At 34.2% G+C, this 26,275-nt stretch overlaps 4 protein-coding genes and 1 non-coding gene across 9 annotated transcripts; 4 read left to right on the top strand and 1 right to left on the bottom strand.

Moving 5' to 3' along the window:
* Window positions 1-4,191: 4,191 nt before the first annotated feature.
* Window positions 4,192-4,273, top strand: TRNAS-GCU. The gene has a single exon. It is a non-coding gene; the product is annotated as a tRNA-Ser (tRNA).
* A 341-nt stretch (window positions 4,274-4,614) lies between these two features.
* LOC103837581 (14-3-3-like protein GF14 kappa) lies at window positions 4,615-6,356 on the top strand. 2 transcript variants are annotated; one of them, XM_009113936.3, is made up of 4 exons: window positions 4,615-5,164; window positions 5,247-5,369; window positions 5,786-5,902; window positions 6,001-6,355. In XM_009113936.3, exons 1-4 carry the CDS (start codon window positions 4,676-4,678, stop codon window positions 6,019-6,021), a joined length of 750 nt encoding a protein of 249 aa, XP_009112184.1. In that variant the 5' UTR covers window positions 4,615-4,675; the 3' UTR covers window positions 6,022-6,355. The 2 variants fall into 2 exon arrangements, with proteins under 2 accessions (XP_009112184.1, XP_009112185.1); XM_009113937.3 differs by having other exon boundaries at window positions 4,656-5,164; window positions 6,007-6,356.
* A 4,692-nt stretch (window positions 6,357-11,048) lies between these two features.
* LOC103837579 (cyclin-D4-1) lies at window positions 11,049-14,232 on the top strand. 4 transcript variants are annotated; one of them, XM_033280017.1, is made up of 7 exons: window positions 11,049-11,487; window positions 11,952-12,394; window positions 12,629-12,715; window positions 12,791-12,892; window positions 12,973-13,177; window positions 13,284-13,380; window positions 13,857-14,118. In XM_033280017.1, the coding sequence occupies exons 2-7, from the start codon at window positions 12,143-12,145 to the stop codon at window positions 13,882-13,884; spliced, it is 771 nt and encodes a 256-aa protein (XP_033135908.1). In that variant the 5' UTR covers window positions 11,049-11,487; window positions 11,952-12,142; the 3' UTR covers window positions 13,885-14,118. The 4 variants fall into 4 exon arrangements, with proteins under 4 accessions (XP_033135908.1, XP_033135909.1, XP_009112182.1 ...); XM_033280018.1 differs by having other exon boundaries at window positions 11,051-11,487; window positions 13,903-14,118; XM_009113934.3 differs by having other exon boundaries at window positions 11,056-11,487; window positions 13,262-13,380.
* Window positions 14,233-17,292: 3,060 nt separating this feature from the next.
* On the bottom strand, window positions 17,293-19,848 carry LOC103837578 (zinc-finger homeodomain protein 1). The gene has a single exon (XM_009113932.3). It carries the CDS (start codon window positions 18,328-18,330, stop codon window positions 17,560-17,562), a length of 771 nt encoding a protein of 256 aa, XP_009112180.1. The 5' UTR covers window positions 18,331-19,848; the 3' UTR covers window positions 17,293-17,559.
* Window positions 19,598-20,825, top strand: LOC103837621. The gene is made up of 2 exons (XM_009113976.1): window positions 19,598-19,614; window positions 19,892-20,825. The coding sequence occupies exons 1-2, from the start codon at window positions 19,598-19,600 to the stop codon at window positions 20,823-20,825; spliced, it is 951 nt and encodes a 316-aa protein (XP_009112224.1).
* The last annotated feature ends 5,450 nt before the right edge of the window (window positions 20,826-26,275 follow it).

Here is a 26,275-nt window from a genome sequence, read left to right as displayed (position 1 = left end):
TCGATTGATCTCTGATAATATAACAGTTGCTCATGAAATGTTCCATAGTCTGAAGGCAAGAAAACGACAAGCTACTTCCTACATGGCTGTTAAAACTGATATAGCTAAAGCGTATGACAGAATGGAGTGGAAGTTCTTGGAAACAGCAATGACACATATGGGTTTTGATAGTAAGTTCATCAGATGGATAATGTCTTGTGTATCTTCTGTTAGTTTCTCTGTTCTCATTAACGGCTCACCAGAAGGGTATATAGTTCCCGAACGTGGGATAAGACAAGGAGATCCATTATCTCCTTATCTTTTTATCCTCTGTGCAGAAGTTCTTTCGCATATGATGAATAAAGCAATGGTCGATCGTTCACTGCTGGGGATGAAGATTGCAATGCAGGCTCCAGCAGTTAATCATTTATTATTTGCAGATGATTCTTTGTTCTTCTCATTGGCAAATGACAGAGCTGCAAAGAAATTAAAGGAAATTTTTGGACAATATGAAGCGGTGTCTGGACAATCTATCAATCTAAGTAAGTCATCTATCATCTTCGGCCATAAGGTGAGAGTGGATGTCAGAACTAGAATGAGAAATCTACTGGGAATACATAATGAGGGTGGTATAGGTAAATATCTTGGGTTGCCTGAACAGTTTGGAAGTAAGAAAAGTGAAATGTTCACTTATATCATTGAGAAAGTGAAAGCAATTACCCAAGGTTGGAAACAAAGACATCTCTCGCCTGGAGGAAAGGAGGTTTTGCTTAAGGCAGTGGCGTTATCTATGCCAATCTACTCCATGAACATCTTCAGATTACCTAAGGAGGTCTGTGAGGCGATTAATGGAATACTGGCTAGGTTCTGGTGGAGATCGGGTGAGAATAAAGGAATGCATTGGTATGCTTGGAAGAGGGTTTGTACACCAAAACGTGAAGGAGGGCTTGGTTTTAGAGATTTGGAAGTTTTTAATCAAGCTTTATTGGGTAAACAAGTTTGGCGTATACTTCAAAACCCAACATGTTTGATGGCGAGAGTTTTAAAGGCAAGATACTTCCCGGATGGATGTATATTAAGTGCAACTCTGAAGAAAAAGTCGTCGTATGCTTGGAAGTCAATCCTCTATGGAAAAGAGTTGATAACGAAAGGTATGAGATACATTGTTGGGGATGGTTCTTTGATCAATATGTGGTCTGACCCATGGATTCCTGATCATCCTCCAAGATCTCCAATACCAAGAGCTGGCACTGTAACTGAAATGAAAGTTAATCAGTTCTTTGATACAAATGGTACTGGATGGGATATCCAAAAACTGCGAGACGCAGTAATAGAAGATGATATTGATCGCATTCTGAAAATAAAAATTAGCAGAATGGCTATACAGGATCTAGTTGGATGGCACTACAATGATGATGGTCTCTATACGGTCAAGTCTGGTTACTGGTTGGGAACTCATTTACCAATACCACACCCTATTCAACCTACCTATGGACATGTTCCCCTTAAGCAAAAGATTTGGAAGACAAAGACTCCACCGAAAATACAACATTTTATGTGGAAGCTCCTCTCTAGGAGTTTGGCCGTTGGTGATAATTTACGACGTAGGCATATTACAAGAGATGATCAGTGCAAAAGGTGTGGTCTACATGTAGAAACAGAGAAGCATTTGTTCTTTGACTGCCAGTATGCTCAATGTGTGTGGCGGGCTTCGGGTATTTCTAATACTGTTATCAACAGTCCATTGACGACCTTTGAAGAAAAAATTGAAGCTTGTCTTTCCATTTGCTCTGCTCCCAGTTTGGAACATTTTAAAGATTTGCCCCTATGGATTCTATGGAGATTATGGAAATCCCGCAATATTCTGGTTTTCCAACGTAAACAAATTGAGTGGAGACATTCTCTTCAATACGCTAAGTTGGACGCTCAGGAATGGAAAGGAACAATAAATCAGGATTCTATATCCCCGTTACAACAGAGACAGCAACGATCTACACAAACAAGGATGAACAAGTGGCAGCGACCTCTGACGGGATGGATTAAGTGTAATACTGATGGTTCTTTTGTAAGCAACAATAGTGCTAGTGTAGCTGGTTGGGTCTTAAGAGATGAGAAAGGAGTTTATCAAGGATCTGTACAAGCAATTGGCCAACATGTTGAGAATGCTTATGAAAGTGAACTACAAGCGGTTTTAATGGCTATTCAACATTGCTGGATGAAAGGATATCGGAAGCTACATATGGAAGGTGATAATAAAAAAGTTATTGATGTTCTAAACAATCGGAAGCTGCAGTTTAGTGCTTATAATTGGACAAGGGAAATTCACTGGTGGGCTAAGAAGTTTACAGATATCAAGTTCACATGGACAGGAAGAGAAGCTAATAAGGTGGCAGATAGATTGGCTAAAGCAAGACTACCAGACAATTGTAGTTTTCAATTTAACTTCTATGTTCCTTCTTGTGTTACTAATCTTCTCCATGAGGATTATGTTAACTCTTTCTAATTAATAAAAGTTTGAAGTTAAAAAAAAAAAAAAAAAAACATACCCATTTTGATTATCTTATTAATTAAAATAATTTGTAAAATGATGATAGAGTTAAAGGAGTATTACAAATCTTGGAACTTTCAATTTGAGATTATGTTGCAAGTTCATGTATTTTCCATGATTCAATCATCTAGTTTCTGAATGGATTTTTTGTGTAAATTAGTGATGCTTAATGATGATAATAATAGCGTTTACCAAACCCTTAATTATATATCTCAATTAATGGACCTTTTAATCAATGAAGTCTATAGGTGTCTTTTAACTTTAGTTAGTGAATACACAAACGGACTAGTATTGATTTCAAGTTATCAGAATACTGTGCTAATTATCAGCACAAATATAGTAGATAATAATTAGTACATTGATCAGAATCTTAATATGTTACAAGTAGCATATGCTATACACTTGTTGGTGTCGTCGGTTGATTTATTTATAATTTATAGCTTCTTTTTTTTGTCAACTTATAATTTATAGCTTATCTACTTGATATTAAAACAAAAAGTGGGAATATTACGGTTTATTTTTTGATTATCTTGTTAATTAAAATAATTTGTATAATGATGATAGAGTTAAAGGAGTATTAAAAAATCTTGGAACTTTCAATTTGAAATTATGTTGCAAGTTCATGTATTTTCCATGATTCAATCATCTAGTTTCTGAATGAATTTTTGTGTAATTAGTGATGCTTAATGATGATAATAATAGCGTTTACCAAACCCTTAGTTATATCTCAATTAATGGACCTTTTAATCAATGAAGTCTGTCTTTTAACTTTAGTTAGTGAATACACAAAGGGGCTAGTATTGATTTCAAGTTATCAGAATACAGTGCTAATTATCAGCACAAATATAGTAGATAATTAGTACATTGATCAGAATCTTAATATGTTACAAGTAGCATATGCTATACACTTCTTGGTGTCGTCGGTTGATATATTATAATTTATAGCTTCTTTTTTTTGTCAACTTATTATTTATAGCTTATCTACTTGATATTAAAACAAATCAGATTCTCACATAACTCAAATTTCTAATCAAATGTGTAATTAATTTTATCAAGCCTCGTCTAAAGGATATAATAATACTTTTTATAATTAGACAGCCATAGACAATCAGGACCCGGATAAGTATAAATCGACTGTTTTTAAGTTTTCTTAACCGAACCTGATTTATTTTGTTTCATGTCCTTCACCATGCCTTCTGTTGAAGGAAGAGTTGTCCGAATAACGCCATGTTCAGTCTAATAATCATGAGACTTTCAAATGTTCAGTGACCAACAATAGCATTATGCATGTTTCCAGGTGACGCAGAGATGAAAACGTCGCTGTGCTATGCTTGCGTAGTAATCATAGTGAAGCTAATACAGAAGCATTGCTTTCGATCCGAGCTCGTTATTCAGAAGAAGCAAGCCTTGTTTTGTATTCCATTCTTGGGAAAACTTGTCTTAATCTAGTGATTTTAGTTTCTCCTCCATGTAACTGAAATCTACATGAAAAAAAAGAGGATTTGACTAATCAATTGGGTATTGATCAAAAAAAAGAAAAAAAAAGACTAATCAATTGGGCCTGACCCAACCAAAAACCTAAATAAGCAATAGCCCTATATATATATGATCAATTAGAGAAACATATATGTCCTAGAATCAACTAGAGACATGCTAATCAAGAAGTCGCTTTGGCCGAGTGGTTAAGGCGTGTGCCTGCTAAGTACATGGGGTTTCCCCGCGAGAGTTCGAATCTCTCAGGCGACGTGTTCTTATATTTTTTCAACCTTTTTACTACTGTAACTGCTGCTTTTGTTAAATACATTTCGCTTGGTGAAAAGTGAAAACGCATAGGCTTAGCCAGCAAGGTAAACAGTATTGGGCTTCGTGTAGCCCATATATAAGCCATATCCTAAACAGTGTCAACTGGGCTGGAAGCTGACGCACTCGCTCTTATCGCTACCTTCCCACGCGCCTTAAGTCCTTCCCGTGAAGGTTACTCTCTTTAAGCTTATCTCAATCAACGACGCCGTTCACTACGGAGTTCGACTCACGCGCGAGTGGAGAGAATCCTTTTTACAGCTAACTACGACTCGGCTTTCAGACAAAGCTTTATTTTCTTCTTCTCTTCCAAAAATTTTCCAAAGATTTCAAACCTCTCTCTCTCTAATGGCGGCGGCGACGATGAGCAGAGACCAATACGTCTACATGGCGAAACTCGCCGAGCAAGCGGAGCGTTACGAAGAGATGGTCCAGTTCATGGAAAGCCTCGTAACCTCCGCCACACCTTCCGGCGAGCTCACGGTGGAGGAGAGGAACCTCCTCTCCGTGGCCTACAAGAACGTGATCGGATCTCTTCGAGCCGCGTGGAGGATCGTGTCTTCGATCGAGCAGAAGGAAGAGAGCAGTAAGAACGAGGAACACGTGTCCCTCGTCAAAGACTACAGATCTAAGGTCGAGAGTGAACTCTCCACGATCTGCTCGGGGATCCTCAAGCTGCTCGACACGCATCTGATACCTTCGGCTAGTGCTAGCGAGTCCAAAGTGTTTTACTTGAAGATGAAAGGTGATTACCATCGGTACATGGCTGAGTTCAAATCTGGTGATGAGAGGAAGACGGCTGCTGAAGATACTATGGTCGCTTACAAGGCTGCTCAGGTCGGTATAACTATTTGATTTGAAAGTATTTAAGGAGCCTCTCTTTTACACAAAAGGTTTTGTTCTTTATTTTCCTTTGAAGGATGTTGCGGTTGCTGATCTAGCGCCTACGCATCCGATCAGGCTGGGTTTGGCTCTTAATTTCTCGGTGTTTTACTACGAGATTCTCAATTCTTCGGAGAAAGCTTGTAGTATGGCTAAACAGGTACTGTTTCTTCCTTCTCTAACCATCTGCATGTTCGTTACAGACATGAATCATTGTTTTTAGTTTGGTTGTGAATAGTGTTTTTGAGTGGCTTTAGTTGATTACTTGTGTACTAGTGTCCCCATCTTTCATTCGTTGTGTTGGATTGATGTTAATGAATTTTGAAACTTTACTAGAAGTTGTTCAATAAAAAGTAACGTTTTCTTCTTTCTGAACGGACCCACTTCTTTTTTAATTACAGAGATTCTAAAGAAAAAGACATCCTCTCCTTCTTTGTTACTTTTCTGACCTACGCCTCACATGATCCAAATTATTCCTTTTGTCAGTACTAGTATCTCTTTTAGAGTGACAGGGTTAGATTGAGTCATTGCAAGAGAGTTTGATCATTGTGCTTTTGTTGGATTTATAACATGTAGGCTTTCGAGGAAGCAATTGCGGAGCTGGACACGTTGGGAGAGGAGTCGTACAAAGACAGTACTCTCATCATGCAGTTGCTAAGGGATAATCTAACCCTCTGGACCTCCGATATGCAGGTTAGCTCTCTCATTTTCGATTACATCACTAGAAATCGCTTAGTGTTGTGATCATGCTTTTACCATTAAAAACTCAATGGTTGACTGTTTTTATATAGGAGCAGATGGATGAGGCCTGAAGGTCTTGTGGAAGAACATACTCTAATGTAATGTCCCGACAACCATGACCGAGTTCAAACCCCGAACCCTCCCTTCTCTAGAACTTGTCGAAACAAAAAAAAGTGTGTTTTTATGACAGATCATGTGCACAGCTTTGGTGTTATATGCTGCTCTGTTACAACTTTGTTTTTTTTTTCTTAATTTATCCTCTTTGGTTATTCCTCTGCAAAATTTCATATTTTGAAAACAATTATTCAGTGTCCCAATCTTAGCTGGGAGAGTGTTGTAACTGAAATCTTCCGGTCTTCTAAATTTCGGTTTGGTTGAAGTATAAATCTATTATGATATCGGTTCCTGTTCAGCTCTATAAACGCAAATTGTGGTTATGTCTTGGCTATATTGGTTAAATTTTGTGGTAGACGTCAAAGGTTACGAGTGTTTGCGTTCTTCTCCGATCAATAACCTTTAAGCTAGCATTGTTTTTGGAAAAGGCCTATTCGAACCATACGGCCATGTGATTGGGGGTAAAGTCTCCGTGAAGATCGCAAGCATGCATAGACATACTGTACATAATTATATATTCACCATAAAGAAAGTTATAGACTCAGGGTCTAACTCTAAAGGTTCGAATCTAAGAGCACACAAAGGTAACCAAAACATCAAAAAGTGTACTTGGACCACCTTTGTCTGGTATTTGCATGCACGAGAAAGAAGAAAAAAAATCATAAAGAGACGAGTCTTTTTTTTTTGGTCTGATTGGTCTAATTCGAAATACATCTTTACTTAAACCTTTGTTTATTCTTACCCATCTTTTCAAAAAAGATAAAGACTGTAAAAACACCAAAGTCCATTAGCTTGCACGTGATTCCAGTTCACCGTTTTAGTTACTACTTACTACCAACAAAAGAAAAGGAAAACGAATGTTCATTGGAGGCCTTAGAGCATTAACTAATAACTAACTACTCGTGTCGTGGGTTAGAACATTTGACCACCACTTCAGGACATATAAATAGATTGTATATAAAACAAAGACCTTGTGGTTAATCTTATATGTTGGGTAAGAAGACAGTATATTTGGGTAAGATCAAACCATTATTATAGAAATACCATATTGTGTAAAAAAAAAAGACCATACCAAGTTAGCATATGACATGGTTCTTACTAGTTCATTGCAATGATGTAGTAGTGGAAATGATTTGAATCTGAAAGTGACACCTTAGTCAAAAAAACAATGGTCAAAGATTAACCATAGCAAGTGTTTCAAACATCATCATTGATGGATTTTGAGAAAAAGATACTTAAACCATCTTTTATTTATGGCATGTTAATTTGAATTTACATTAATATGTTTGAATCATTTTTTTCAGTTTGTATATACTCCAATTATGATTTCTATTATTTTATATTTGTAGAATACCATAAAATATTGTTCTAATTATATAAAAAATCATAAAAAACTAACAATTTATTTTTTTATTAGAATTGATACTATTTTAGACTATTGAACAAAGTATATATATTGTAATTAGAATTAAAATCATGAAAAATATTAATGCATATTATGATCAAAATCCTCAACATTGTCTATCTTCACATTTATTTGAATACTAGGTGACCGGCCCGCACACTGTGCGGACATAACAAAATTCAAAATATAGAATAAATAGTGTATAGTTTTAGAAGTAACGGATTTTACATTTTAATACCACCATATTTGCGAGAAAGCATCAGTCATGGAGAAAAACTGGTACTCAATATTTGACATGGACGAGAGGAAACAAAGTAACTTCAGTATCAAGAGGCAGTTATTGTGTATAGGTATAATTGCAACGTCCCAAAATAATTTGTGTGTTTAAGAAAAAAAATTCAAGAGAGATTTTATATTGTAATAGGGTAAGTCATTACAAACGAATTAAGAATTTAGAAACATTAAGGTAAATTGGCATTTAAAATTTCAATAAATGTGATAATAACTTGGGCAAGAAATGTTTAAAATGAATAAAGTAACTTAAATTTAAACTATTCATAAGTTACTTTGCAACTTGCACATGTCAAATCAGAAAACGACATGTGCAATAGGAAAAGAGCTAAAGAAAAAAAAATGATGATATATCTCACATTCCCAAAAAACATATAGAACCTCTTATTATAATTTAAAACATATGATAATCCAATATAAATAATTTTATAAATTTATTTATAATTTAATAAATGATTTATAAAGCATGCATGGAATTTATTAGACATTAATAGTTATTATGATACTTTATATACAAATATAAGGCTTTCTATACGTATATAAAATCATTATATCAATTCAAATAATCATTTTTGTTTCTTATTTTATGTAATTTATAAATATATAAAAAATTTGATCACATTATTACTCTTTCTAGTTTCAACAATTAGTTACCATAAATAATTATTTCTAAAATTATGTAGATTATTTGGAAAGTGGTAATTGAATTGTCCTTTCCTTTTAGATATAATTATAATAAATAAAATCCTCAAATCATCGGCCAATCAAATTATAACAATTTGAAGAGTTCATTTATGATCGACGCGTAATTAAAAAATCACTTATATGACTTCTCAATTAATATGTAATAGGTTTATATTTTTATAAATAATTCATAACATTTTATAAATTATTTTAAAATTCTGATAAATTTATTCTTTAAACAACGATAAATAATTTAAAAATAATATTAATAAAAATGTTTGGATTTTGTTATATTTAAAATAGTTATTATATAACTATATTCAAATACAATTCATCAAGTAGAGTATAAAACTATTATAATTATCTTATATAAAATTTCGTTCATTATATTTTATAGTTTATAAATATTGAAAGTAATAAATAAAACATTATTAATCTTTCTATAATTTAGAGAATTAGTTTCCATAAATTGTTATTTGTAATATTCTTTAGATTATATGGCACGTGATGTTAAATGATTTTAGACTTACCTTAAATTTGTAGATCTAAATTAAATAAATAAAAATTAAGAACAATCGACCAATCAAATTATAACAATTTCTTGAAATTTCACCTATGAGCGACACGTCACCAGAAATCATTAAAGTGACTTCTCTTTCAAAATATGGAAAAAATAGTGCATAGTTTTAGAAGTAACAAATTTTATATTATCATTAATTAGAATTGTATTGTATATGTGTTGTAATTCTTTATTTTAGGTGAATAATATCATTTTTACATAAATAATATCGAAAAATTTATGTAGACATATTAAAAGAAAATATAATAAAATTGAAAATATTATCCATAAATAATATAAATTATGAAGTACAATTCGCGATAAAGAAAACAAAATCCATTAGAAACCTGCAAAAATTTCTTAAATGTAGTAAGCAATTGGACGGATTAACATTATTTGATAGATCTATAAGTTTCTAAATTTTATTGAACAGAAAATAATATTAAATTGACATACCGTCATCGAAATAGTCGAAATACTTGATTCGTAAGCTGTGAAGGTATACCGCGCATCCGCAAAATAGTCGAAATATTAAATTTAAATAGTCGAAATATTAAATTGACATACCGCGCATCCGCAAAATACTTCTCCGGAACTTCACTCGGAAATTCATCAGCTGTTCCAACAAAATTTGTTTGAAAGAAGCCAATTTTGTACGGATGCGCGGTTGTCCGATAATCACCAATAACATCGTACAATTTGAATAACTGGACGACCTTCGCATCGCCCTCAGTTAGTTTCCCTTCAAATTGTTTGATGAGATGTTCACCAACTGAAGCATGAATTCTTGTCCCCTACACGAAGATGAGATAAATTTATATGAGTTGGATTGAGAACAAAAGACTAAAGACGATTATGAGTTGTAAAAAATGTAGTAGTCTACTTACTTCTTTATCAACGAAAACCATTTCGATGGTGTTTCCGAAATCTTTGTTGTAATTTCTCCACAAGTGAAGAATCCGAATCTCAATATGTCATGTATCTTTACATGGTTTTAATTACCTGATAAAAGACACTCGGTTTTTGGGAGCTTGAACTATTGTTATACTGTTTTAAAAATTTTGATATCTTCACAAAACTGTATTGTATTGTATGTAAGACCTTGGGAATATCTTTATATATAGTCGACTTTTCATAATAAATGACGTTTGAATATTTATTTTCCGTAATAAATATTGAAATAGATTAAAGAAAGATATTTACTCTACATTGTCATAAGCTGGTTTGCATTTAATAATATATATAAGAACTTGCGCAAGTAATTCATATTTAAAACAAAGTAAGTCATTAAAAATGAATTAACAATTTAGAAAGATTTAAAAATCGAATTAATGTGATACTAACTTGCGCAAGAAATGCTTATTCTGAATAAGACAACTTTATATTGTCGACCTTTTAAAAATAAATGACGTTGCTATATATATTTTTCACAATAAATATTGAAATAGATTAAAGAAAGTTATCCCCCTATTAACTATTTCACCGGGAATTTTATATTGTAATAAGGTAAGTCATTACAAACAAATTAAGAATTTAGGAACATTATGGTAAATTGGCATTTAAAATTTTAATAAATGTGATAATAACTTGGGCAAGAAATGTTTAAAATAAATAAGGTAACTTATATTTAAACTATTCATAAGTTACTTTGCAACTTGCGCAAGAAAAAAAAAATTATTCATAAGTTACTTTGCAAAATAAATAAGGTAACTTACATTTAAACTATTCATAAGTTATTTTAAAATTCTGGTAAATTTATTCTTTAAACAACGATAAATAATTTAAAAATAATATTAATAAACATGTTTGGATTTTTTTATATTTAAAATAATTATTATATAATTATATTCGAATACAATTCATCAAGTAGAGTATAAAACTATTATAATTATCTTATATAAAATTTCGTTCATTATATTTTATAGTTTATAAATATTGAAAGTGATAAATAAAACATTATTAATCTTTCTATAATTTCGAGAATTAGTTTCCATAAATTGTTATTTGTAATATTCTTTTAATTATATGGCAAGTGGTGTTAAATGATTTTAGACTTACCTTAAATTTTTAGATCTAAATTAAATAAATAAAAATTAAGAACAATCGACCAATCAAATTATAACAATTAAATTGAAACTTCACCTATGAGCGACACGTCACCAGAAAACACTAAAGTGACTTCTCTTTTAATATATAGGGGATATACAAAAATATAATAAAACCTAAATTTCAAATTCCTACAAAAATCATACCGCTAATGTGATACTAAACCATCAGACAAGCATTCAGTTGATTCATCATCCAAAAACTAAAATACAACAATAGAATCCAACCAACTATATTGCTTACAACAAATTTCAAACACATTCTCATTAATTTTCTAATGAGGGAATATTTATTACAATGATAGTCAATTCACTTTCTATCTTTTTTATCAAATTTTCTATTCTCTCATCCTCTTCTTCCTCAAGTCTATCATCCCACATTACCGGAAAGAAGGTTCGAATTTCTCAGGACAAGGTTGGCTCAGTACTTTGGTAGGGTTTGATGGATTGATGGGGGCAAGGAATGTTCGGGCTAGTCTCTCGCCTCTTCATGCGGAGATGGAGGCATTATTATGGGCAATGGAATGTATGAGGAATTTACGTCAATTTCAGATTACGTTTGCAATGGATTGTTCTCAATTGGTGAAGATGGTTTCGGAACCAGAGGAGTGGCCAGCTTTTGCAAGTTATTTGGAATACATCAAGACCCTGAAAGAGTTTTTCACCCGATCAGAGCTTATCTATGTACCACGGACGCAAAACTCAAAGGCGGATAGTCTAGCACGCAGTGCTAGGAAGCAACCGTCTTTTGTCGTTCACATGGATGCAGATCACCCGGTTTGGTTTACAGAGTCAATATGAGTCTGTATAGTTGACGACAAAAAAAAAAAAAAATCATCCCACATTACCTACTTACCAAAAAATACATATTCTTCACTTCCTCGATAAAAAAAGCTCCTCCCTTTACTTTGTACACATCAACCCCAAAAAAAACAAAAATCAAAGACCCAATCTCTAGATGACAATCCTTCTCCAAACTTCTTATTATTTTTAGACCAACAAGTACACTTTACTTTTTGAACACTTCTGTTATAATGGCAGAACATCTAGAACAGAGTCTTTTGTGTACAGAGACCACCAACGTTGGCGATGAAGACAACGGCATGATTGTTGACAAAGTTCTGATTTCTCAGATGGGTTTTCCATTAGAGAGCCAAGAGATTATCAGAGAGATGATGGAGAAGGAGAAGCAGCATTTGCCAAGTGATGATTACATCAAGAGACTCAGAAGTGGAGATTTGGATTTGAATGCCAGAAGAACAGAAGCTCTGAACTGGATTTGGAAGGTCTGTATTTTTAATATATTTCTTCCCATTTTTTATATTAATTTGTCATCTCTATGAGCTCAAATTCTGAAAATCACATTCCCTTTGATGTATGATCTGGGACATAAAGAGTGTGTTGATATGTATATGATCCTCATTTGACAATAGATTGACTTCAATCTCTAAGCTTGAGATCTTTGTAAGCTAGAGAAAGAGAAAAACTTTTAATGCATTTTTTTGTTCTAATTACAACAGGCTTGTGAAGAGCACCAGTTTGGACCATTGTGTGTTTGCTTATCAGTGAACTACTTGGACCGGTTCTTGTCGGTCCATGATCACCCTGTAAGTTCACATATTGATTCAACTAAAAAGGATTGAAAATGTGTTAGCCCTTGACCATGGTTTTTTGTCTTATAGAATATTGACAAAGCTTGGACAATGCAGTTGCTGGCTGTGGCTTGTTTATCCTTGGCAGCCAAAATTGAAGAAACTGAAGTCCCATTGTTAATAGATCTTCAGGTGCTTACTGATCTCTCTCCCAAAACTAAGTCCTAATGCTCTTTTTATCGGTTGCGGTTTTTGATCACATTCCTGAACAGGTTGGAGATCCTCAGTTTATGTTTGAGCCTAAATCAATCCAAAGAATGGAGCTTTTGGTGTTGAACAGATTGGAATGGAGATTGAGAGCGATAACTCCATGCTCATACATAAGATATTTCCTGAGAAAGATGAGTAAATGTGATCAAGAGCCATCCAACACATTGATATCCAGATCACTACAAGTGATAGCCAGCAAAACCAAAGGTGGAAAGTACTTATTTTTCTTCATCACTTTGTTTTTTTGTGCCATTTTGGAGTATAATGGTGTGGTTGTGTGTGAGTGAGCAGGTATTGGCTTTTTGGATTTTAGACCTTCTGAAGTTGCTGCTGCAGTGGCACTTTCTGTTTCTGGAGAAATGCACACAGTTCACTTTGACAACTCTCCTCTTTTCTCACTACTTCAAAAGGTAAAAGTTTCTCCACCAAAATCATATATCTTTTTTTAGTATCAATCTAAAGCAGCAATTGGGTGTTCAGTTTCAAGGAAATGCCAGTTATGGAGAAGATTGAAATCATTAAAAATGACACATATATATATATATATATATATATATATATATGTGTGTGTGTGTGTGTGTGTGCACTAACTGATGCCTAATTATAGTTTATGAAAAGCAGAAGAAAGAAAAAAAACAAAGAGAAAGTGGTTTATGTGTCTTGAGACATTTGACTTCCAATACTAATGGAAGACCACTTTAAAGTTTATTATTCTATAGCTGTGTGTCTTGTGACTCATTCTCTCTCACACACTCTAGTCACATCTATTACCAAATTTTGCCTCCACAGTGCATGTTGTGGTTTGGTTGATTATGGTTTCCAATAAGGTCATCCTTTTATACACAGAATTGCTGTTGAGCTCTATATGTTTGTGTTTTGTGTTCAGGAGACGAAACAAAGTGTCAAGCTTTTAAAAACTTTGTTGGTTGCAGGAGAGAGTGAAGAAAATTGGGGATATGATAGGGAGTGATGGCTCAGGCTTATGTTCACAAACACCAAATGGGGTTTTAGAAGTATCAGCTTCTTGTTTCAGCTTTAAGACTCATGATTCTTCTTCTTCCTCCCATACAACACATCTTTCCTAAATTTCTCTGTTCTTATAATCGAATTTGTTATTATTATTATTATTATTATTATTATTATTATTATTATTATTATTATTATGTGTGATAAGAGGTTGAAAAAGAAAAATAATCATAGCATAATTTCAAATAAAAGAACAGTATTTATATTCCAATATTTTAATTTATGATATGAAGACTTTCTGTTGGTAAGTAAGATAGAAAAACAGGAAATATATTTTTTTTCCTGTTCCCGCCAAATAAAATAACGGGAAAAACGTTTCGCTTTCCGTTGATCGCTCGGACTCTCGTAGTATACTTTCTGTTCAAGACGGTGTCGTTTAAGTGATTAAGGCAAGGCGCGCATAGCACGTATGGGCTGAGTATTGGGCTTTTAAGTCTTTGACTTAACGTAAGAAACCACATCTATTGCTAATGGGCCAATATTACATTTGTTTAGCTTTGCCACAAAAAATATATTTGCTGTTTAAGGGGTCGTTTTCGGTATCCGCATGAAACGTATATGTACGTACTAATGTACTATACACATTCGGAATTCGTAATCGGGGAGTATACATAGTTACATACACTCAAGATGTGTGTGTGTCAGTGGGTGTGCATGTGCGAAATTCGAAATGAAAAATTATTTGGACATTGGACTTACTTAAGTAAAGACAACAATACAAAACAAATAAACTTTTATAAATCTTCTTTCCCTGGGCTTCATCATCATGAGTCGTCGTAGTCATTCAACTGTCTAAAACATGTTTTATTTATTATTTTTTCCTTCAAAAAGTTTCCAAAGGCTATAGTTTTTTAAAAAAATTGTGAAAATTCCAAATCTTCAACTACGATTTCATCGAATACTACACATAATAAAATTTCCGAAATTCTAATTAAAAATAAACTTCAAATACTAAAGAAATTTGAATGCAGGGATCAGAACTTAAGAGAATCCTTCATTCAGTACCATTGCATGCTTAAAACACTTTTCGTTTTGCATCAAATTGTATTTTTAAGTACATAGATCGAACAATCATTTGAATTATGGTTACTAAGTGACTAATTAACTACATTGTGAAAAAGTTACTGAGTAATATACTTAATTTGAGTAAAATGGAAAAGTGATTCCTTGCACGTGAATCACCATCAGTGTCCCTAATTAGGGAAATACATTTGAAGCTAATATCATGGAATAGTATGTAATTCAAAGGGGGGAAAACGCTAGCTGGTACTTTTCAATACGCAATCAAATCGAGTTTGCTTTTTTTTCTTCACTTTGCAATATAATAATATTATTTGTTTTCAAACCTAGCTTGAAAGGGTGGTAATAATACCCTGCTTGTGGGTCTCATTTAGATTCCCTAAATGAACCAGAACGACAGTAACTATTCCACAGTGAAGACACTGAGAATGATGATGATCATCATCATCATGAATTGATGATATACACGCATGTATATATGTTTGGTACACGATATTCACATTTTGATGAGTCGTTGCCCTATGGGTTTATGCGTATTGACTGAAAGATTCCGTGAAGAGGACCACAGTCATGTTACTGTCATCTGATCAAAACATTTTACACCAATAATTCAATTTGAGATCACAACAGAAAAGTGTTTCACTACTTCCTATGAACATTTATTGCATATCTCCAGACTCCCACGTCTGGTACGAACAGTTCTCATTACTTCAGCAGCGATTTAACATTTTTACTTCTAAATAAATAAATAAACTGAAAGCGCATAAGTATGTTTATATATGTCACCTATCATTAAATTTTCTTATACTAGTTGATTGTGGTTATGGGATCAATGGATAATTGGAGATTACCAAAATCAAGCTTTGTGGTGAATTAGCTAGGATCTTTTGGTAATATCTATAATAAATAATTGTATTCGAATTCTGTATCAATTTAAAAACATGGGCTAAAAAACAAAGACTTGGTCTTTTTAACTAATTAACCACACTCTTCGGATATTCTTAGATGTTTTTTTCATGTTTCCCTTCAAAAAGTAAATAGAGAGAACGACGACAAAAGATAGGAGAAACAGTTTAGTTAGGTTTTGAAGTAATTAGCTAACTATCACGCTAAAATTTGTAGATTAACAAACGTTAATTACTCTTTATTCTCAAACATGAACTGATCAAAGGCGACAAAGTACAGCTGCACGCGTTTGAACTTTATGAAAATAAAATGTTAGACCCAACAAGAAAAGAGAAAATTGTTTAGAGGACCACAAAGTCATCTTCACTCTTGGAGTGTGCAGCTTTAGCTTTGACAAGAGGGCGTAGAGATTGCCTTATCAAGCAAAAGCATCTCTCTCTCTCAGGATATCTTTTGTGTATATTTGTCTATTTCTCTCTCTATTTTCATTGGAGATAGAGAGAGAAGATGAAGATCGTTGAGACAAGAAAAACTGAATATGGAAGTGGCCGTGAGATGGGGACTCGAATCTTATCTCCCTCTTCTTTCCTTTTTCAATCATTTTGGTTCCCTCTTTCCTCTGCATAGAATTACAGCATAACTAGAAACCCTAATTCATTCATTTGAATTTAGTTTCTTTTCCATTTGGTATCTGGAGTTTTTCACAGCCCGTTAATTTGAATAAAACTACGAGGCTCAATCACTTGTACATTTACTATAACTTCTTACATTTGACGTTGTTACTACTAAATGATTTGTTTAAGAGGATATTAAACATACGTATCAAATGGAAAAAGGTCATTTATCTATGAAAATAAATGTAAAATGAGCCAAATTAACTTTTGAGTAGTATATATGTAGAAATTAAACATACAAAAAGTGAAATAAAGAATGATTACTGTTCTTTAACTAGAAAACAAACAAAATTGATTCCAGGTGAGAGTGTAGGGATTTGGTAGAACATCGTCATTGATATAATGTAGTTATGTATCTGTGCCCATATGTTTTTATCTCTTCTCAGTTCTGCTTCCAAAGAGCCCACATGTCACCTTCCCCAGATATACATTTTCTAATTTGTGTGTAAATAATGATCAAGAAAATATATTAACTCTTACAAATGTAGAACTTCAGAGACAAGAACATGATCAGATTTATAAATGCGTACGTGCGTAAGTGGAATATTAATGGTGAAGCAAGTAAATATAATAACTCTGCAGACACCAAGAACTTAAGAAATAAGAACAATGTCAACCAGTGCTTATTAAGGAAGCACTAACTGAGAAGATTACACACAAAAACAGTAATTATGCACTAACAAATACACATAAATATAAATAAACGAGTTTATATGTATATAAATTCATAGACAAACATGCTAAAGTTAAAGTTTAAACACTGACACATGTGATGTTACTAAAGACCTCACTAGCTTAGACAACTCAAGGATTTGCTAAGAAGAGACTATGGCTGTTAATAACGAAAAACGCAATTAATTAACCAGAAAGATAATCAACAACATCGTTATCAAACGAAAATGGGTACAAACTAAACAATAGTAGTGATCAAGAAATTCAAGAATCATGCATGGTTGCTCTTCTTCACGATGGAGGAGGAAGAGTGTGATTCTGATGCTGATCAAGTGGTGATGAAGACGACATACCACGAGTGTGTTTGTTGTTATGTAACCAAACCTTAAGAACTTGTCTCGGAACTCCAGTCTCTTGGCAAAACCTCTGAATCACTTCATCATCTTGTCTCTGAATTCTCCAACCAATCCTCTCAGCTAAACCTAACATCCTCTCCTTCTGCTCCGCCGTGAACTTTGTCCTAAACCTCTTCCTGATCCCTCCTGCCTCCGCAGAAGAAGTCTCCATTCGATCTTCTGCTGGTGGAGGAAGAGCCAGCTGGACAGGAGAAGCTTGTGGCGGTGATGGTCTGTAACTCACCGGAGCTGGAACACGGTAGGATCCCCGCGGCGGCGGCGGCGGCGCGAGGTGGTGGAAGTAAGGTAATTCCTTCCGGTGGAAGTTACGGTGACAGCCACAAGCGGCGCATTTTAGGGCGTCGATGGTACCTTCGGTTCCAGCTGGCATAAACTCACGACAACCATCCACCGCGTGTCCTCCTATGTTCACCGCTTGATTCTTGAGACACTCTCGGAACCTGAACCTAGAACCGCCGTGAACCACCATGAAACCTCCACCCCCCGTTAAGTTTGTTCCGGCGGTGTCAGGACTTTCAGTAGAGGCCTTGAGGACGCAAGACGATGGAGGAAGAGGAGGAGAGTCGTAAACGGCGTTGTCTTCTTCTTCCTCCTGAAGATTCATTTCTTCTTCTTCCTCGTCGTTGCTGTTGTCTTCAAAGTTCATTGAGTCAAGTGGAGATGGTGAGCTAGAGGTTATCTCTTTCTCTTTATATCTTTCTCTTTTATCTCTTTATTTGGATTTAGCTTTTGAGAAAGGGTTTTATGTTCAATATTTTCAAATATTTAAAGATGTTTTAGAAGATTTTTGTTGTTATTTCATACATGTTTTAATATATTTAAATAAGAGTTTAATTTTATCAAAATTATGTAGTAAATTATATTTCACTATTTTATTTATAATTACATAAATTAACTTTATATTTTATTTTAATGATATTTTCTAAAAAAGATAAAAGAAAAAATATATGCGTATTGAGTCAAAACTATCATGTCTTATAAAAATGAAAGATATATATTTTGATATTGGAGATCGTAATCTAATAAATATGTCCTCAACTACACTTTGTTAGACTTTCTTTTATCTTTATATTGTTTTACCTTTCTAGTTTTAAATATAACTTCAACAGTAAGTTAAAACAATGTAGCCTTGTTTTGGTCAACTAAGCAGTAGAGCCAATATAATTAATTAGTTAGTATCACTACTTCAGTCAATTTGGTATTAGGATAGCTTTTTGGGAAATAAGAAAGTGAATAAAATTTAAATAAACACGATAATTATTTTTGTCCATATGCCAATGGTATAATACAAATTCATTAATATTTCTGCAATAAAGTGATGGGCAGTCTAATCACATCAAAATCAGTAATGCCCTTAATAATTTCAAGGTCTGAATTTTTGTTGGCGACTTTTCAAAAAAAATTACAATTCACTATAAATAAAACAAAATATTGTATTATTTTGGGTGATGAAATAAAACAAAGTTTAATACATCGAGTGTAGATAATTTGCGAAGGTTGAAAGAAAAAACGTAAGAGGTGGATCATTATTAACCGCCTGATTAATTAACACATGCTGACGTTAATCTGTGGTACCAGATTTTTCGTTTGTCTTTTTCTTTTTTGTATCAAACGATATGATTAAGTACTAATACTCATACAAGTTATCTCTAATGACTAATCTCTTCATAAATTCAGGCGTGTCATTCGTGTTCCTATCAGAATAACAGTATTATACGATTGAACGAGGATGTTTTGCATATGTAGTAAATGCTAATGTTCTGTAGAACCTCAAATTACCAAAGTAAAGATTAAGTCTTGAGAGTGATCAAAATAACTCATAGACGCGAGAGCTAAGTAAAATTCTGATGTTACGAACAAAAATGTACTCTCAAAGGAAGAAATAGGAAAATGGACACTGAAAGACGTTTGAGATGACGTGCGCTTACCTGTACTTGTCAGCTGTCAGGAAACCGCTTTCCTGCGTTGAGACACACAGATGATTGGTCTCCGTTCATTATTCATGCACGGAATTATTTTTACATTTTTACAAACAAATACAAAAAAAAATTCAGATCTATAACACGATAGATGGAATGACTTCCTCTTGAGGGGGGCTTAGGTTTGAGAGACCTTACTACTTGGAACCAGACTCTTTCTCTCAAGCTGATATGACTGCTTCACTGCGAAGATGAATCCTTGTGGGCTTCTTGGACAAAAACAAATAGGATAAAAGGCGAAAGCATTTGGAGCATTGATGAGGAAAAACAGCGTTCTTGGATTTGGAAATCCATCCTTCACCTCCGACCTTTAGCAGAACGTTTCATAAGGTGTGAAGTGGGAAATGGAACTTCGGCCAGTTTCTGGTTCGATAACTGGCTGCCCTTAGGTCCTTTGATCAATTTCTTTGGTTATAATGGTCCTCAGCATATTGGTGTCCCTCTTCATGCCAAGATTAGAGAAATTTGTCCTAATGAAGGTTGGCTCCTACGGCCTGCTAGATCACCTAAAGAGCAACTTCAGATCTTACTCTGCACGTTGCCTCTACCAGCCCGATCCCTTGTTCCTGATGTTTATAAATGGTGTGTTAATGATCTCAGTTTAGCAAAGTTCACCACCAGTCTTACTTGGGAAGCCATAAGGAATAGAGGTGAACAAGCTGTTTGGGCTCCTTATGTCCGGTTCAAAGGCCACATTCCACGCCACGCCTTTCACATGTGGGTTACTCAGCAGGACAGGTTGCCTACTCGCGCAAGGCTTGCTACTTGGGATCCAGGTATTGATGCATCTTGTCTCCTTTGTGTTGGATGTGTGGAGACAAGGGACCATTTATTTCTCAGATGTAGTTTCAGTGAACAAGTGTGGCACCTCATAACCAAACGTCTAGGCTATCGGCCTACTCTGTTCCATACTTGGACAGCTTTTGGTGACTGGCTTAGTTCACCGGATTCTACCTGCCCCACAACGCTCCGTCGACTTGCTGCACAAGCAACTATATACAAGCTTTGGTCAGAGCGTAATAACCGTCTTCATAACGAAACTTCCTCTACGCCTCAAAGGATCTTCAAAGACCTGGACAGGCTAATCCGGAACTCAATCCTTGCAAGGAAAGAGCGAAGGAAATTTAGAGGTCTAATGCAAGTTTGGCTAAAGCATTCTTGATTGTTAGTTAGTGATATTAAATCCTAACTTGGAAGTCTGTTGGTGTTTTTAATTTTTTTTTGGGCATCATTAGGCTTGACAGCATAACTCTTTGTTTGTACAAATTAGCTTCATTTTAATGAAATTCACATATTTATCAAAAAAAAAAAAAAAAAAAAATGACTTCCTCTTGAGAATATGTAAAACGTAATTTCGGAATGCTAATAATTTCAAAAGATAGTTTAAGTAGAGAATATATGTATATATAAGTCGCACTGAAATTATAAAACTAAAAGAGACGGTAGCAGCTTTATACCAAAACAGAATTTTAGATAATATTTTCATACGCTTACCTCTTGAAAGCAAGCGTGAGGAGACAACTTTATGATGATTTACAATTCTGAATTGTCACAGCCCATATCGACCTCTATTACCTATCTAGCTGGAAATATATTTTGAAATGGGTATAATAATAGGACTAGTAGTTCGAAGTTTATATACAATCAATTATATATCTTACGAATAAATTGTGAAATTTTACACTAAAAAGCCCTTTCTCAAAAAAAAAATTACACTAAAATAAAAAGCCAAAAAGGCACAGGCATGGCTAAGTTACTAGGGCATCAGGATTCGCGGTAGTTTGAAAAAAAAAAGTAAAACTCTGATACAAGTGGAACTTGTAGATTATCATGGGAATCCATTCGACCATAATTACATCAAAAGGACATTAATGTAACTCCGCTTCTTTAGTGCACATCCATCTTTTTTTCTCACATCATTTTTCTAGAATGAAAAGGGAGTATGAAAATTACCGTTTTTTATTTTTTGTAGAGAAATAAAGAATAAAAATATTCATTATTAAATTTGAAAATAAATATTTATTCATTTTCATTCTTGCAATTTTATTTTTTTACGTTTTTTTTCTATTCATTCCTCTTGTTTCCAGAATGGTCATCAATCGAACCCTAAGTAATATATATAAAGTGGAAAATATTCTATTAATAAGAAATGTTTTCACCAACTACCTATAAAAAAGGCTTCGATAAAGAATTTTGGTAAAAAAAGAGTTTCATAAAATGGGTGTTTCAAAGAGAAGAAAAGGCTTCGATAAAGAATTTTGGTTCAAAAAAAAAAGACAAGTAACATGATTTTTTTAATAAATCTAAACTATTAAAATTGAAATATATTTAGTACTTAACCTTAATTGATTTTAGAAATTATTCTTTATGCCACTGACCTTATCTTAAACTATCACTAGTAATCATTAATAGGTTTTCACCATAATGCTTAACAACTAACAAGTCCATTACGATGAATTAAAATACCAAATAATTAACTATTTATGTCAAACAAATAAAGCTTGGTTTAATAATAAATACAACTCGACCTTCTGTTGCGACCACATTGACAAGACCACATTAATGAATCTCTACACAAGTTTTAAACACAAGTCTTAGCAAAAAAAAAAAAACCAAGTGCATAAGTTATTACTTCTAAGTTACAACTATTAAAATTAAAAATTGCTACCAAATTTTTGTAGTTATGTAATAATCAAAAACATTACTCCACCTTATATGTGTAACATGAAAATAAAATTGTGAAATTATCCGATCTAGTATGGAGTAAGTGTATATAAGATATAATTTGACTTATTCAGCTATTTGAAATTTCATATATAAAATTGAATATACAGTACATTAATTACCTCCAAAAAATATTCCAAATCATCAGAAATTTATTATTATTTTCTAAAAAGTATTTGGTTTCGGAAAAGACATGTTAATATACATACTAACTGATTATAAATACAAACAAGAAATAACTTATGCAATATATCATTTTGATTTGTATGAACAATGTCATACAAATAAAAATTTTAAAATTGTTAAAAAAATTATAAATGTATAACATTATAAATTGAAAAACCACCTGCACTAGCATGCAGGTCAAAGTCTAATAAGTGTTAAAAACAAATAACGGAAATAAGAAAAAAAAATTATTTTGTAAGAGTTAAGAACAATCTGTTTAAAGATCCACATTTGTACCAAAAAATTATAAAAATATATAATGGCAAATCTAACAGTTTAAATTTATTGGAATCATCTTGTGAATGTATCAGAAACGAAAGAGTAATCTATCATTTTTCTATCCTCTGCATCCAACCAAATTAGACGGGAGAGGAGGACTCTTTCATCTGGAGACCATTGGAGTCCGGGGAATATTCAACAAGATCGGGGTACTAGCATGCCTTATCACCAAGACCAATGCCATCTACTGGCAACCCTGCAACACAGACAGATTTCAAGTGGGTTAGAGACCCTTGGGCAATCAAATGCGTACCAAAGTTAAAGGTTCTCCTCTGGTTGAGTATTCAAGGAGCATTACCAGTGGGCGAGGCCCTGAAGACAAGAGGAATAACAGACATCAAATGTCCACGTTGTGGCCTAGATGAATCTCCCTCCCATGTCTTCTTCTCGTGTAGCTTTGCACAGCAAGTGTGGAAACTAATCCCCCTATCCGCTACAATCTCCACAACTGCGATGGATGATATAAAACTGGCTCTGAAACGCTTCCAAAGTATATTTTGTCTTCTGCCCTCGGATTTCTCTGGCAATATCCTACCATGGGTTGCTTGGGCCTTATGGGTATCAAGGAATCAATTGGTGTTTGAGAACAGAGTAATCAATCAGGAGGATACGGCCGCAAAAGGAAAATAATGGTTAAAAACGCATGAGAAAGAAGAAATCTCACCAAAGACGATGGCAAGCTCAGTACTGACTACTGAAGAACCCTTAGGTTCAACCCTCGGATTTCTCTGGCAATATCCTACCATGGGTTGCTTGGGCCTTATGGGTATCAAGGAATCAATTGGTGTTTGAGAACAGAGTAATCAATCAGGAGGATACGGCCGCAAAAGGAAAATAATGGTTAAAAACGCATGAGAAAGAAGAAATCTCACCAAAGACGATGGCAAGCTCAGTACTGACTACTGAAGAACCCTTAGGTTCAACCATCGGAGAACACTAGCAGATGTAATACCGATTCCGCGTGGAATAAAGCATCCAAAGCTGTTGGCTTGGCTTGTATCTTCAGAAACAACGCGGGAATTGAGGTTCACTGAGCTTCCTGGAACCAAGATTTCGTCACTTCACCGCTAATGGCTGAGGCGATGGCGGTTCGATTGGCCCTTTTCACGGCAGCATCTATGGATATCTCCGATCTTCAGGTCCTGTTGTAGGCACAGGGGGGGTAACCCACGAATTGATAAAAATGGTGGAACCAAGGTTTCAACCTGAAAACAAAGAGAACCGATTTTTATGAGTTTTTAGTTTTTATGATGCAAACAGAAACAAATATGAAAACGAATGAGATAATGATGATAATGATAATAAAACAAGATAAATAAACAAAGGATATGATGGAATCAAGCTGCTGGATGTGTATCACTCTTAGCTTGATTAGATGATGAACTGAAATGGATTTGCGGAGGAAGGTTTGATTGAATCTCTCAATCTGATGGAAAGATGGATCGAAGTGATTGACTCTCTCAATCTGTGTACTGAGCTTGTTTGATTTGCACAAACAAACTAGACTCACGAAATCAATAAGACAACAAAGAATCTCTCTTTGAATCCTAAAGACCGATATTTTATATAAAGAACAATTTTGATAAAACTGAATAAACTTTTTATTAACTTGGTGATTAAGGGTTTATCTTTACAATGGACGTCTAGGAGCTTATATAATGCTCAGAGACAAAGGTACTAACTTTCTAAAACAAATAGAAAAGGAAACAAATCAAAACTAAGAAAAAAATCGAAAACTAGCCGTTGGAGCCTTTTGTGGGATTTTGGCTCCAAGTAAAGAATCTGATCTTTCTTGAACCTGGATGGTTTAAGGGGATAAGAGAGCTTTCTTGGGACCTTCTTGAATGCTTGATAGATTCTTATCTCGTCCTTGCCTTGGTAGAAAAAGAGCTGTTGGAGTTTGAATGCAAGAGACTCCAAATAAGGCAGCTTGGTGATAATGGGGATCTTCTTATTCCTATGTGGGCTGGTGCATGGATGAAGTTGTAGAACTCTTCTGGCTCGTGTATAATGTCTCCTGGATGTCTTGGTTTAGTCTGGATGTCGTCTGGTTCTCCTGGTTGGATTGGAATTGCTTGGAATGGATCAAACCGAAAGATTGTCCAATCTTTCCATAAATAGCTCCGGTTTGATTTAAGTGATTCTCCATTGAACCGACTGATCTCCTGGGTTCTGGTGCAGCTAAGGACTTCTGTAATACCTCTTGATTGGTTGAAATGATCTCCTTGTCGCCAATTTCTGGTTTGAAGCTGATTGAACCGGTTAGCTTCCAATTGAGGCGAGTGTAGCACTGGTTTGACCGGTTCTGGAAAATTGAACATATCTTCTGATTTCCGTGTCCATTTCTCCTGATTTTTGGCTTTCTGGAAAGCTGAAAGAATGCTCTTGAATTTGATGACGGGCTTTGCTTCAGACCGCTCCTTACTTGAGCTTAAATCTCCTTCTAAAGTCGCATACTCGCAGATGGACGGACTGAGAAACCTCTGAGTTGTAAAATTTATAACTTCTTGCTCCGTGAATATTTTGGCCCAATTCCAATTGGTCTGAACTCCATCTTGAGTGTAGAATCCATAAAAATTAGCCTGGTGATTTAAACCCTCCTGGTTTGTAAGATGTGGTATTTTTAGTGCACGTATGTCCTGGTTTGCGTCTTGGCTGGTTGAGTAGGGCTTTGGGTTGACCTCCGGTTCAGTTGCTGATCTGATGACCACATCAGGTCCGCTCCGATAATCAAACGCTCCTTAGAGCTATCACTCGCAAACAACCGATCAAAGAGATCTACGGCATCTTAGCTGATATCAACCGTCTTTCTCTTTCGTTTGCTTTTCTTTCTTTTGTGTTTACCCTCCATTATGAGAATGCAGAAACTGGTGGGCTTGCCAAAAGCTCCCTCAGGGTATTTCTTTCTATAAGCGGGCCTCCTATAGACTGAAATTGGGTCCCGGCCCACTTTTATCCTTAATATATGTATTTTCGATCAAAAAAAATCTATCATTTTTTTCAATCAAGATTCCTGATATTACAAACAAGTATATCCAGTGTCATATCTTGGTCCATTAATAGAAACAAGCAACAAAAGCAAATTAAGATGTTGTAGCAGAGAAGCCTTAATGAGGATTTTAAACTATCAACTTGTAGACTATACTTTAAACACTGCATTGCAATAGTCTCTGATAAGAAACTGAAACATTAAATTAATAAATAATTCAAAAAGGATGAGAGATAGTGAAAAAGAGAAGAGTCTGTTTTTCTTTGAGATATTATACAAAACTGTAAAATATTAAATAGCCAAATGTCATTTTGTAAGTGGGTTTACTTTTAAAATACAAATTTTAGTTACATAATAATTTATAAGTATTAATATTTAATATATGAGATATGCAT

The sequence above is a fragment of the Brassica rapa genome, chromosome A09 (genome assembly GCF_000309985.2).
Source record: "Brassica rapa cultivar Chiifu-401-42 chromosome A09, CAAS_Brap_v3.01, whole genome shotgun sequence".
Taxonomy (NCBI): Eukaryota; Viridiplantae; Streptophyta; class Magnoliopsida; order Brassicales; family Brassicaceae; genus Brassica; species Brassica rapa.
The sequence above is the reverse complement of the archived record's forward strand: the minus strand, read 5'-3'. Positions and strand labels throughout refer to the sequence as shown.